Source organism: Stenella coeruleoalba (assembly GCF_951394435.1).
Source record: "Stenella coeruleoalba genome assembly, chromosome: 11".
NCBI lineage: Eukaryota > Metazoa > Chordata > Mammalia > Artiodactyla > Delphinidae > Stenella > Stenella coeruleoalba.
In genome coordinates this window covers 60,920,336-60,934,474 of record NC_137157.1, presented here as the reverse complement: position 1 = coordinate 60,934,474, position 14,139 = coordinate 60,920,336, and the positions used below count along the sequence as shown (strand labels likewise).

At 45.0% G+C, this 14,139-nt stretch overlaps 1 protein-coding gene across 1 annotated transcript in view; it reads right to left on the bottom strand.

Moving 5' to 3' along the window:
• The window catches only part of LOC307194396 (keratin, type II cytoskeletal 75-like), a gene marked incomplete at both ends in the record, with an annotated part of 28,640 nt that extends 15,033 nt beyond the window's left edge, over positions 1-13,607 (bottom strand). The window contains 6 exon segments of the mRNA XM_079937494.1: positions 186-260; positions 2,311-2,390; positions 10,917-11,055; positions 11,678-11,718; positions 11,722-11,892; positions 13,077-13,607. Of these exon segments, the coding sequence (XP_079793620.1) occupies positions 186-260; positions 2,311-2,390; positions 10,917-11,055; positions 11,678-11,718; positions 11,722-11,892; positions 13,077-13,607 (1,037 nt within the window).
• Positions 13,608-14,139: the final 532 nt, after the last annotated feature.

The window sequence follows — 14,139 nt, the reverse complement described above, 5'->3', positions numbered from 1 at the left end:
GGCATCTCTAACAGGTACCACCCAGCCTGCCTGTACAGGGGTCAGACCTTCCACCACATGGCCCCTTTGCTCCTGCATTCAGTGGCAACAATTCCTCTCCAAAGGGACTAAACGTGCCAATTGACCACAAGAAACCACCGAGATTCAGGACTTGGGATGTGTACTTGCACACGGCCAGAACTTACCTGATCTGCTTCACTCCATTGCCCACATAACCAGGGCTTTCACTCAGGTCCAGATTCAGTGGGCAGGTACAGAGCCTGGTGCAGGTGGGCAGGTGGCCCTCAAGGCCCTTTCCTCAATTTTAGCAGCAAATTGGGGTGCTCTTTCCATTCAAGCTTGTGCTTAAGAGAAGCGAGATGGAGCAGCCCCTTCCCTCCGTGATCAAGAGCTTCAGACACACCCAGCAGACGTGCATGTACAAAGCGTGGATGGACACATGGACACCCACGTCCTAAGGACATTCACGAGACGATAATCTACACGAGTGTAGTGTTGACTGGGTGCGTCAGGATAGAGAGGTGAAGCAAAGGAGCAGAGTCAATCTTTAGAGCTGAGGGAGGCTCAGAGAGGACGAAACCAAGGATAGGAACCACCGAAGTCCACACAATCATCTGGTAGACAAGCCAGAGCTCCCGATCCCTTCTGATGCCTTTTGCCCCGGACGTCCCTCAGGTCATAGAGCCAGTGAGAAAAGCCGCCTTTGCCTGGGAAGCACAGCTGGGGCTCTTCCTGGAGGGAGGGGGTGGTATGATGCCAGCATCTCAAGGGCTGTCACAGTGTCCCCCCCCCAGAAAGCATCTGGAAGGATTCAGATGTGTCTTGGCCATCTGCCTCTGACCATCTTAATGTCCTCCCGTGTCCCCAGGAGGGGGCGCTTCACCAAGTCTCTCTGGTTGGTGCTGAGGAGGAGCTGCCAAACGGGGATGCTGCTGGGAGAGGAAAGTGGGGGAGCAATGGGATGCCCCTGGGCTCTTCCTGGGCCATCTGTGAACAGAGGAACACACTACCTAGGAATCCCGGCGAGGTAAACGTGCAACGTCGTCATGGTCTGTGGGCACAGGCTGGGTGGGCTGGACGATACCCGAGCACCCAGGGAGGCTCTTTACACCATCCCATTGGCTCGTTACTGGGCTTGGGGGTAGCAGTTGAGGGTGGGTGTGTGTGTCACCAGCTGGGAAGAAACAGCCAGATGTGTCAGCCTCACCCCTGTGCTGGGCTGGGCACTGCCCAGTGTCTCGTGGGCTTGGATGTCATGGAAACGCTTTCTTCCTTCCTGCTTTCTAGTCTCATCCTCTCAGCCCCAGTTATTTTGACCTGAGCCTTCAGACAAGATGCAGTTGTTCATGTTTTCATTCAACAAATATCTGTGGAACTTACAGTGTACTCAGCACTGGGATACCAGAGTGAAGGGGGTCCCATTACCAACCCATCCAGGGAACAGACCATGAGGATAGTGCCACCGTATGGATAGGAGTAGGCATAGGGTGTGCACGAGGAGCTCTGACATAGCTGCCACGTGTCTAGGAAGTCAGGCCATGACACTGGGGTGTAGACCCCAGGCCCCTGCTTTCACCTCAGCTCCAGAAAAGTTCATGAAGTACGTGCTACAGAGATCCCTATTTTATGGATGAGGAGAGTGAGGCCTAGAGTCCCACAGGAAGTTGAGAGTAAATCTGGAGTTAGGACTCTTGTCCCCTGTCCCCTAGCACAGGACTTATGCCCATGTCACCCTGATCCCTGCTGGATAAAAGGTTCTGCATGATTCCCACCCCAAGGGGCTTGCTGGGCTGTGAGGAAGATAAAATTGACGTACTTATATGAAACAATAAAAGTCATATAAAGTGGCATACAACAGAATTTAAAAAGGTGAAATTCAGACAGTGAGCGGCATGACTGAATGCAGGATAGACGTTGAAGGCTGCAGACGAGCCTTGCTCTCCCTGCTGGCTCCAAGGACCACATTTTGGGTGCACACAAGAGCACGCAACCTCCTGAGCGTGGCAGGAGAGTCTGGGGGAGCTGGGTTGGTTTAACATTTCTCACTGATAAATCAGAGTGATTCCATTCACAGATCCTTGAGATGGGATTGCATTGATCTGCTGAACGCACACGTACCTTGTCTGTAACGTTGCATTACTGTCTAAAACCTTTTGGTGACACATTATTTACCTGGGTATTTCTACGGACAGGAGTTTATGGGTGGGGGGCTGTGTTCTCCACCATCCCCTGGAGGGCCGGGCCTGCGGAACATTCCGCCTTGGCCTCGGAGTCCCTGTCTCATTCTGGACTGCCTGACACCCAGCTGACCTGCGGGCACCCTGTGAGCATACGCTGTTGATGAGGATGGTGACAATGACGATGGTGTTGGGAAACCAAGAGCCATTAAGCTGGGAGCGATTGGCCCCAGGTAACTGGAGAGCAGGTAGCTCTCCATGCTCTGCTTTAAGAGGGTAAATATTCAAACGCCTAGAGACAGAGGGATGAAAAATTAAGATCTGTGAGTTGTTACCGCAAAAGAATTTTTCTCTTTGAAGAAGGACTCAGCAGAGGACACTTCCCACTGGTCAGCTCTTCTTGCGTGCACTCAAAGTGTGATTGACTGATTCGCAGCTTCCCTGGAGGGCTTCTAGGAAAAGCCCTCTGCAAAACCACGTGTATTTCTGGGATCTGATGGGATGAAATCGTTTTCACGAAACGACCAGCGCCATGTCTGTGCTGCAGGTTACACTGAGCGGCCAGGGCACTGCTCTCACCTTACTTCCGGGATAAGGGCTAAAATGGTGTATGATCCCACAGCCAGACGCCTCAGTGCCCTCTGATGATTCTCCTCCGGTGGACATTCTGGATATGCTCCCATCAGGCCAATGAGAGACACTAATTCCTTTTAAAGGAATGCTTCAATGTGCTTTCCACTTGCCCCGAGCGCTGGTTTATTAAGCAAGAGCTGGCCAGCCTGGAGTGAGCCCAGAGGTGAAAATGATGAAGGTATTGGGAAATAGGAGGTGTGAGGGGAGGGGAAAGGCATGATGCAAGGAGGCCAATCTGTTTCTTTGGCTTTGTTGTAGCCACCAGGGAATAGAATACACTTAAACTCAGCAAGAGGAGTTCAACTCAGTAACAAAGCGCTTCTACTGTCCAATGGTAAACAAGGAAATCCTCTCTCCAGGAAGTCATGAGATTTCTGATTCTTTCTGGAATGATTGAGAGGGTGTGATTCTGCAATAAATGGAGTTCTTTTTGTTTGCTTGTTTTGTTTTGTTTTTCTGGAGCATTTAATGTCTCTGTGAGATTAGTACCTATACGCTGTACCCTGATAAGGTTGTTTAGGTATCATGGTATTTTATGGATTTAGTTCTAAAATGTGGTTTCCCTACATTTAAAAAGCTGCCCTTCACTTGCAGGAATTGACAGTCACTCAGCCTCTCTGATGTTGGACCCGCCACTGTTCACGTACCTTTATGCGCGTGTGTGTGTGTGTGTGTATGATTATGGGTGTAGTTCTGGCTCTGTCAAGTGAGAGGGATTTTTCTTCAAGGGTAGGCACATCATTCAGTTGAATCCAACATGAGCTTAATAATGCACCTACCTGCCTTTCAATTATCTGCAGTGTCTAGACGCTGGCTCTGCCACAGGTAACCTGACACTGTATTGCTGAGTGACTTTGCTGGGTGGCTGAGTGACATAGAGCATATATGAGCAAATAATGAGGTTTGGAAAACATGTTTTTAGATGAGGGTAATACAGGCTAAAGACAGTCATACTCCACTCATCACTCCTACATCACCAAGGAATAGACGAGAGGTCAGAGTGGGGAAAATAAGGCTGCAGAGACTGGTAGGGTTCTCAGGAGGAGGAAAGACAAAATAAAGCTTGGATGGAGTCCAGAGCTGGGGGAGGAGAGAGGGGGATGCTGTACCAGCTTGGGCAAAAGCAGTCATTCCTCATCCTCCCAGTGTGGGCTGGCATTCTCAGGCTCAAGGGCAACACTCCTTGGTGTTTGCCCTCGGTGTGGGGTATGTGACACCAGCTGATGTCATGAGGCAGCAGATGTCCCACTGAGGAGAGGAGCCCACTCCTGTGTTTACTCTTAGCACCCTAGCACAATGGCATCTCCACCGGAGGGCAAGCACAGCCAGGAAGGGCTGGAGTGATGGGGGAGACCAGGTCGGCCCCTCCTGGTCCACACCTGCACCTCTCCCCATGGCCAGAGGGGGAACTGATGGAGCCAGAGTCCAAGGGTGAGATCGCACCGCCCTAGCACTGGGGAAGAGCGAAGATTACGAAAGGAGGCAGGTCGGTCCTTGCATCCTGGCTCTGCCTCTTTCTTGTCACTTCATCATTAGAACTGGGATAAAGTTTAGCAGGGTGGTTGGTACAGGAATCAGTAACTCTCGTGCACTACCTTCCAGTGATTAGAAAATATGACAGAAGAGGTTCTAATTCACAACAAAAAACTGTAAGATCCCTAGGGGAACCTAATAGCAACAGCAACCACAAAACAAAATGCACAAGAATAAGAAGAAAACATTGAGAACAAACAAGCAATGAGTAGAAATCACTGTATCAGAAAACATCATGGAATAGAAAGCTTTAGTAATGACAATGGTGTGATCGCACAAAGAGATGACTGGATCAGGACAGAGAATGTATGAATTCAATGTAATAAAAGTAGTATTCCAATGGGGGAAAAGGAGGATATACTTTTATGCAGCAAAAAAGTACAAAAGGGAAAAGAACATTGACCCAAATTCCCACTCCTCAGAATCAATCACTATTAATATTTTGACGCATGTATTTGCTTTCACCCTTTTCTCCGTGTTAACATCGTTTAATAAATCACATACGTAATAAATAAGCACAATGTCCTTTAGAATCCATGGCTTAGGTTCCGTCTAAAATGGCCAGCCAGGTGTACTGCTGTCTCCTTCTCCCAGGATCAAGCCTGAGAAATGATAGAAACATGGAAGTCAGGGATACTAGGAATCACCAGTGATGACACATAACTCTGAGAAACTCCAGGGGATCTCAAGGCTGTTTGAGCTGACTTATGCGGGGGTTTGGTCCTTGCCCATTGTCTGCCGCTTTACAATAGAAATACGGAGCAGCAGCCCAACCACCAGTGCCCTTGTCTGTAGTTCAATGTCTGTCATTCAGTATATCTGTAGTTCATAGGTAGGGTTGTCATATTCAGCAAATAAAAATATAAGATGTGCAGTTCAATTTTAAATTCAGATATAACAACAAATAATTTTTTAATATAGCTGGGTTCCATACAATATTTGGGGCATGCTTATGTTAAAATGTTTTTGTTGTTTATGTGAAATTCAAGTTCTACTAGGCAGCCTCTATTTTTTCTGGTGGCCCTATTCATAGCTGACTGGCATAGTAATGCCTGCCCTGAAGGTCAAGCTGCTGGCATGTAGCTGGCCTCCACAGGACTGGGGACATATCTGGCCTTCATCCCAGGGTGATGAGAGAAGCCTGTAAGTAACCTGCTGTCATGGAGCTTTTCACATGGGGAGAGGGAACCAGAGTCTGTGCCCGGCTCATTGGGATGTTTCCCCACCAGCTTTTGGGATTTTGTACAGCTTGGTAGTTGCTAACCTCTGCTTCCATCATTCCCTTGACTCAAACCCTACAGCTGCGTAATAGTAGGGTAGGGAGGTCACTAATTCTCAGAAGTCTTCCCCAGATCCAAAACTTCTGCCTAGTGACCTGCTCAGCTGCAAGACCCTTGCACACCTGTGGACCACCATGGCATAAGGCTAGATTGCAACTTGATCTATGATCCAGGGCAGAGGGTCTCTGCTGTGGCTCCAAATAAGCAACAATTATTATAATTGAATTGGTAATTGTGGTTCTTATGGAATTTTCCCTTGCTTTTTATTCTTCTGCATACAGGTAGGATCTGGTTGGAAAGCCTGATGAGCCAAATTCTACAAAAAGCTTGTGTAAACTTGGCCTAAAAATCTGTTTCTGTCTAAAAGTCAAAATCATAACCCTGACACTGATATCTGGGAAGATGTGAATAAACCTCTAATGTCTGTTTTGCTTGTCAAAACTTGTATAGAATTTTACACTGAAAATGGTTTTTGGATATCCTATCACAAAAGGAGAATGTTCCCAGCCATAACCGCCTCCATGCTAATCTGAGTGTCATCTGTTAACCGGGACCATCTTTCTTTTTTTTTTAAATTAATTTTTATTGGAGTATAGTTGTTTTACACTGTTGTGTTACTGTCTACTGTACAGCAAAGTGAATCAGCTATACTCATACATATGTCCCCTCTTTTTTTGATTTCCTTCCCATATAGGTCACTATAGAGCATTGAGTAGAGTTGTCTGTGCTATATAGTAGGTTCTCATTAGTTATCTATTTTATACATAGTATCAATAGTGTATATATGTCAATCCCAATCTCCCAATTCATCCCACTCCCCCCTTTTCCCCTTGGTATCCATATGCTTGTTCTATATTTGTGTCTCTATTTCTGCTTTGCAAATAAGATCATCTATACAATTTTTCTAGATTCTACATATATGCATTAATATACAATATTTGTTTTTCTATTTCTGACTTATCTCACTCTGTATGACAGGCTCTAGGTCCATCCACATCTCTACAAATGACCTAATATCGTTTCTTTCTATGGCTGAGTAATATTCCATTATATATATGTACCACAGCTTCTTTATCCATTCCTCTGTTGATGGACATTTAGGTTGCTTCCATGTCCTGGCTATTGTAAATAGTGCTGCAGTGAACACTGGGGTGCATGTGTCTTTTTGAATTACGGTTTTCTCTGGGTATATGCTCAGTAGTGGGATTGCTGGGTCATATGGTAGTTCTATTTTAGTTTTTTAAGGAACCTGCATACTGTTCTCCATGGTGGTTGTATCAATTTACATTCCCACCAACAGTGCAGGAGGGTTCCCTTTTCTCCACACCCTCTCCAACATATATTGTTTGTAGATTATTTGTTGATGGCCATTCTGACTTGTGTGAGGTGACACCTCATTGTAGTTTTGATTTGCACTTTTCTAATAATTAGTGATCTTGAGCATCTTTTCATGTGTTTGTTGGCCATCTGTATGTCTTCTTTGGAGAAATGTCTATTTAGGTCTTCCACCCATGTTTTGATTGGGTTGTTTGTTTTTTTGGTATTGAGTTGCATGAACTGTTTGTATATTTTGGAGATTAATCCTTTGTCAGTTTCTTCATTTGTAAACATTTTCTCCCCTTTTAAGTGTTGTCTTTTCGTCTTGTTTATGGTTTCCTTTGCTGTGCAAAAGCTTTTAAGTTTCATTAGGTCCCATTTGTTTATTTTTGTTTTTATTTCCATTACACTAGGAGGTGAGTCATAAAAGATCTTGCTGTGATTTATGTCAAAGAGTGTTTTTCCTATATTTTCCTCTAAGAGTCTTATAGTGTCCAGTCTTACATTTAGATCTTTAATCCATTTTGAGTTCATTTTTGTGTATGGTGTTAGGAATTGTTCTAATTTCATTCTTTTACATGTAGTTGTCCAGTTTTCCCAGCACCATTTATTGAAGAGGCTGTCTTTTCTCCATTGTATATTCTTGCCTCCTTTATCATAGATTAGGTGACCATAGGTGCATAGATTTATCTCTGGGTTTTCTATCCTGTACCATTGATCTATACTTCTGTTTTTGTGCCAGTACTGTCTTGATTACTGTAGCTTTGTAGTATAGTTTGAAGCTGGGGAGCCTGATTCCTCCAGTTCCATTTTTCTTTATCAAGGTTGCTTTGGCTATTTGGGGTCTTTTGTGTTTCCATACAAATTGTAAAATTTTTTGTTCTAATTCTGTGAAAAATGCCATTGGTAATTTGATAGGGATTTCATGAAACTGTAGATTGCTTTGGGTAGCATAGTCATTTTCACAATATTGATTCTTCCACTCCAGGAGCACGGTATATCTCTCCATCTGTTGTGTCATCTTAGATTTCTTTCACCAGTGTTTTATAGTTTTCTGCATACAGGACTTTTGCCTCCTTAGGTAGGTTTATTCCTAGGTATTTTATTCTTTTTGTTGCAATAGTAAGTGGGACTGTTTCCTTAATTTCTCTTTCTGACCTTTCATTGTTAGTGTATAGGAATGCAAGACATTTCTGTGCATTAATTTTGTATCCTGGAAGGAGAAATTACAACTGACACCACAGAAATACAAAGGATCATAAGAGACTACTACAAGCAACTATATGCCAATAAAGCGGACAACCTGGAAGAAACGGACAAATTCTTGGAAAGGTACAACTTTCCAAGACTTAACCAAGAAGAATTAGAAAATATAAACAGACCAATCACAAGTAATGAAATTGAAACTGTAATTAAAAATCTTCCAACAAACAAAAGTCCAGGACCAGATGGCTTTATAGGCAAATTCTATCAAACATTTAGAGAAGAGTTAACAACTATCCTTCTCAAACTCTTCCAAAAAATTTCAGAGGGAGGAACACTCCCAAACTCGTTCTATGAGGCCACTGTCACCCTATATCTTTTTGAATTATAGTTTTGTTTGGCTATATTCCCAAGAGTGGGATTGCTGGATCATATGATAATTCTATTTTTAGTTTTCTGAGGAGTGTACATACTGTTTTCCACAGTGGCTGCACCAACTCACATTCTAACCAACAATGTAGGAGAGTTCCCTTTTCTCCACACCCTCTCCAGCATTTGTTATTTGTAGACTTTTTAATGATGGCCCTTCTGACCAGAGTGAGGTGGTACCTCACTGCAGTTTTGATTTGCATTTCTCTAGTAATTAGCCATGTTGAGCATCTTTTTATGTGCCTATTGGCCATTTGTATTTCTCCTTTGGAGAAATGTCTCTTTAGGTCTTCTGTCCATTTTTTGATTGGGTTGTGTGCTTCTTTGTTGTTGAGTTGTTTGCATATTTTGGAAATTAAGCCCTTGTCAGTCGCATCGTTTGCAAGTGTTTTCTCCCATTCTGTAGGTTGTATTTGCATTTTGTTTATGTTTTCCTTTGCTGTGCAGAAGCTTGTAAGTTTGATTTGGTCCCATTTGTTTATTTTTGTTTTTATTCCTATTGCCTTGGGAGACTGACCTAAGAAAACATTGGTATGATTTATGTCAGAGAATGTTTTGCCTATGTTCTCCTATAGGAGTTTTATGGTGTCATGTCTTATGTTTAAGTCTTTAAGCCATTTTTAGTTTGTTTTTATGTATGGTGAGAGGGCGTGTTCTAACCTCATTGATTTACATGCAGCTGTCCGACTTTCCCAACACTACTTGCTGAAGAGACTCTCTCAAAGACTCCATTTTGAGAAAAAACCCTGAGTGGAAGAGGGCTGAATAGTAGTTGGTAGTAATCCACCCACAGAATAACTGAGTATCACATGATGTTGACTGATAGAGTTGGGTATGAAGCAGGGTAAGTTGTCAGTGGGGCTGAGAGGTAGTTCTCCAAAGATGAGGATCACTGAATGGGATGAGTAAGTTTCAGAACCAGTACACGATCAACACTACAATCTAACACAGAATCTTTATATTAGAAATATGCTTTATTCAACACAACAAAAGAAAGCAAAGAGAGCAGAGAAAAACATTGTAGGGATATAACTGCTGCTGAGAGGGTGGTGTCAATACCATTTAGGGACACTGCATGGGAAGATAACTTATTTGTTCTGTGGGGAACTCCTGAGTCTAGCTAGAATGGGCAGGACAGTTAAAGGGAAGATTCCCTGCTCTGTTTTCATGATCTCGATTGTCAGTTTTCAAGGAGGGCATAGGTCATTTTCTTCCTAGAATCATGGTAGACTGATGACACTGATAATAAGATGGGAACATCAATAGGATGTCTACATATGTTCATGACACTGATTGGTGACCTTCTGATAGTGAATAATGGAGACTTGGGTGAAGCCAGTATAGACAGAGGAAATGAGGACTTACCACTTCTGCTCTAACTCATAGGCCAAGAGAAGTTGGAGACAGGAGAGAAGCAGCAACCCAAGAAGAGGGCAATGCAGCTGGATGGGGGGTTGAGACAATGTGGGACCAATTACCAACAGGAGGACTTCAGTGCTTATAGTTCTTCCTGCTGGAGGAGGAGGTGGTGGTTTATTTGACGGTGGAACTGCTGTCCCTGGAGGAGCTGAGGCCACCCACTATGGCTCTGCCACTGCCGGAACTGAAGCCACCTCCAACGTTGTGACCACTGCTGTAGGAATAGCCATTGCCTCTGCCCAGGCCTAAGCTACTGCTGATACCACTGACACTGCCATAGCCACTAGAGATGGTAGACTGCATGTGGCCATGGTCTGTCTCAGATCAGTCTCTGGATCATGTGGTTGAGCTCAGCAGTCTCCTGCTTGGTGTTATACATGACATCCCTTTGTCTATGTACCTTGACCTGCAGCTCCTTACACTGTAGTCCAGAAGAATAGAGAAGCAGTGTGCATTGGGGTAGATACAGTGTTTATGGGCTTTCACATGCCAAAAATGGCTTTCAATTCCCAGCCATCTAATAAACTCACACCAAACGATGCGACATCTCTAGAAATAGTAGATGGCACAAGATTATTTGCTGCTGCACAACTGAATAGTTCTGTATGATCATTGAGCACCTAGTTTTTCAATAAACTAGTGATGTTCTTAGTGATATCTACGGAATTTCACAATCAGGAAGAGGTTGAAGGCAAAACTCAGTAGGGCAATGTCATGAAACTCTTTTTTCTTTTTATTCAATAGGCCCAATTGTAAATTCTTTAATTGTCTACATGAACTGAGCAATGACAGACCTCCTATGAAATCATCCAGGGTCTTTGTATTTCAAACTCCACTCAAAAAACTGCGGTAGGCTGGTGCAGCTGAGTGTAACCACCTGGGGCGCGGGCACAGGATTTCTCTCCCGCTGCTGGCAACTGCTCACCTTGGTCTGATGTAAGGACTTGGCCTCAGCCTGCCTCATTTGAGCAATCTCCCCATATAGGCCTTTGACCTCAGAAATGGTGCTGTCCAGGTCCAGATTATGGTTGTTGTCCACGGAGAGGACCGCAGAAATGTCTGAGCTGTAGGATTGCATCTGAGAGCACTCCTACCAGATAAGGATTGTTAGTACCTCTGCTTCCAGTGATACATCTATGAGATCCAACTCCCAAACATTCCATCCACTCAGACTCTTAAGTAGAAAAATGAACAAACCAATGAACAAACAGGGTAAGGTTCTCTCCATCTCAAAGGAAGAATATAAGTGATCAATTTGATCGTTAAGGGTATTTATCGTGGTGTGCAGTTCAACCTCATTCATGCGGCATCCTCGTCCTGGGAAAAGGAGGAACAACTCAGAGTCAGCCGACCCCTACTCCCAGCCCACCCAATATCTTCTCCTCCCATGTGTGGGCTCTTCCAGCCTTCGACAAAGGAATGGGGACACCTAACATTGCTAAGCTCACCTTCAGTGTTACAGGTTCATTCGGTGCGGTTGCAGGCCTATTGATTTCTTCTTCATTTCCAGAGAGGCTGCTGAAAGACGCTTGAGCCAGTGAGCAAAGGATTTTGAAAGCCAATGGAAATTTTCATTTCCATTGGATATTTTTCCTAAGCAATGATGCCCTCAAATGGACCTAGTCACTCGGTAGACTTGAAGTGTGGTTTTCAGAAAACTGAGCTCACTTCTCTCCTGTAACTCACTTGTTCTTGAAGTCCTCCACCAGATCCTGCATGTGTCTGAGTTATGAATCCGGGAAGCCACTAAAGAAGAGGTGAGATTCCTTCCACCCCCTGAGGTTGTTGATGTACTGCTCAAACGTAGGCATCAGGGTCAGCCTCATGGGCTTGGATCCCTGCTGCTGAAGGAGGGTCCACTTGGTATCCAGGCCCTTGTTCTGCTGCTCCAGGAACCACATCTGCAGGAAGGCAAGAGAGTCGTTTGCTAGACATAGAAAGAAAGGAACAAGTGTCTGTATTACCAGGTTTCCAAGTAGGCTGGGGTGGTGTCCATGGTGCTGGGCTACTAAGGGAATATACAGAGGCTCAGACTGGGCGGTATGCTCCCCTGATATTCTTCCTTCTCAACCGGCAGATCTCATTGATGAAATGTCCCCATAGACTTTTGAGCTGTTCCTGCCCTATAAGTTATTGTGCCTATCAGTGATTTTTTCATCACTTCCTCTCTTTCTCTTGAGAAGCAGAATCAAAAATGTAATTTAAAATAGTTTTTACCTGATGTATTATACAAAGCTTTTATTTTCTAAAATAAAAGGGATGTTAAATGTTATCTAATGATTAGATTCTAATCTAAACTCCCATTTAGTGCATATATCTCTTCTAAAACACTCTTGATAGATGGTCGTACTCTGTTTCTAAAATAACTTTTTTTAAAAAAAACAAATTATAGGGGCTTCCCTGGTGGCGCAGTGGTTGAGAGTCCGCCTGCTGATGCAGGGGACACGGGTTCGTGCCCTGGTCCGGGAAGATCCCATATGCCGCGGAGTGGCTAGGCACGTGAGCCATGGCCGCTGAACCTGCGCATCCGGAGCCTGTGCTCTGCAACGGGAGAAGCCACAGCAGTGAGAGGCCCGCGTACCACACACACACACACACACACACAAAACCAACAAATTATAAATATTTGCACATCTCAAATGTTTCTTTTTCTCACCTGGATGGAAAATAATTCCACTTTTATTTTCTTCTCTTTGTTTTTCTTTTTTTTTTCTTCCTGCTGGAAAAGTAGGCCAGAACCTCAGAGAAGGTAGTGACTGGCCTTTTCTTTGTATCCCATTGTAGACCCATTAGTGGTAAGTGTTAATCCACTTCATTCTCTCTGTTCCTTTTCTTTGCTTCAGGGTTATCAAGAGTTGAGAATTCTTCCCAGGCAGGAATGAAGACATTTAAGGGATCAGTAGCTGTAAATGATTTCCATCACCTTTTGCCTGTGGTCCATATGGAGCCTGTCCTGCATCCCAGTGGAGAGCTAGCCCGAGTCCCCTCCTCTCTCTCTCCCGAGACTCCCCCTGGTAGGACATTGGTTGCGTCTCTCGACTGGGGACTCTGAAATCCCAGTGGAGGGCAGGTGCTCCTGGCTCACCTTGTCGATGAAGGAGGCGAACCTGTTGTTGAGGGTCTTGATCTGCTCCCGCTCCTCAGTCTTGATTCGCTGGATGGTGGGGTCGATTTGCAGGTTGAGGGGAGTCAGGAGACGCTGGTTGATGGTGACCTCTTGGATGCCTCCAGGGGGGCAGGTGAGGGAGCCATAGCCACCACCAAAGCCAGCTCCACCACCGAGCCCAAAGCCACCACCAGCTCCACTGCCGAAACCAAATCCACTCCCGGCTCCACCTCCAAAGCCAAGGCCGCCTCCAGCTCTGCCGCCATATCCGCCACCGAGGGCACAGCTGCCCCCTCCGAGGGAGATCCTCTTGGAGCCCCCTATGCCATAGAGGCTGCGGCTGCCAAAGCTAGCTCCTCCACCCACTCCAGTGAAGCCTCCACTGCCCCTGGAGCGGCACACGGACATGCTGCTGAAGCCAGAGCGGTTGACCCCAGGGACTCTGGCTGAGCCGGCACTGAAGACACGGCGGCTGCCGCTTTGGCTTCTCACGGTGGATCTGGAAGTCATGGTTCCTGAAGTCGAAGAGGCTGAGGAGGGCGTGAGAGGTGGAGGGTAGAGCTGAGATGAAAAGTATAAGATAGGTTTCCAGCAGCCAGTGTACAGGGAGGAATGCGCTTGGCTCAGTGCTGGAAAGTAAGCCTGCAGGTTGGGAAGGACTGGGCTTTACAAACAGTGAGATCATACCTGGGTTATTAGAAAAGATATAAAATATGAAGAATGCTTTTTGGCTTCCTTTAGCCAGGGAAAAATTCTCCTGCCTTTGATCTTTGATTTATATCAATACAACAAGACTATTCTCAGTTCACTGAGGCTGGGAGTTAGACTGTCTCAAACAAAGGTTCAATATGGGTTGCTTGTGTATCAGAATGAACGTGCCCATCATCCCAATTTTGCAATTATTATGTCAAGGCCAGATTTATTTCATCCATAATTCCAATCTGATCTTTTGTAACAGCTGAGAATTTAGAAATCTAACAGCAATCTATTGCTTATGCCCTAATAGAAAGATTACCATTTCCCTAATGATTACAAATATGTT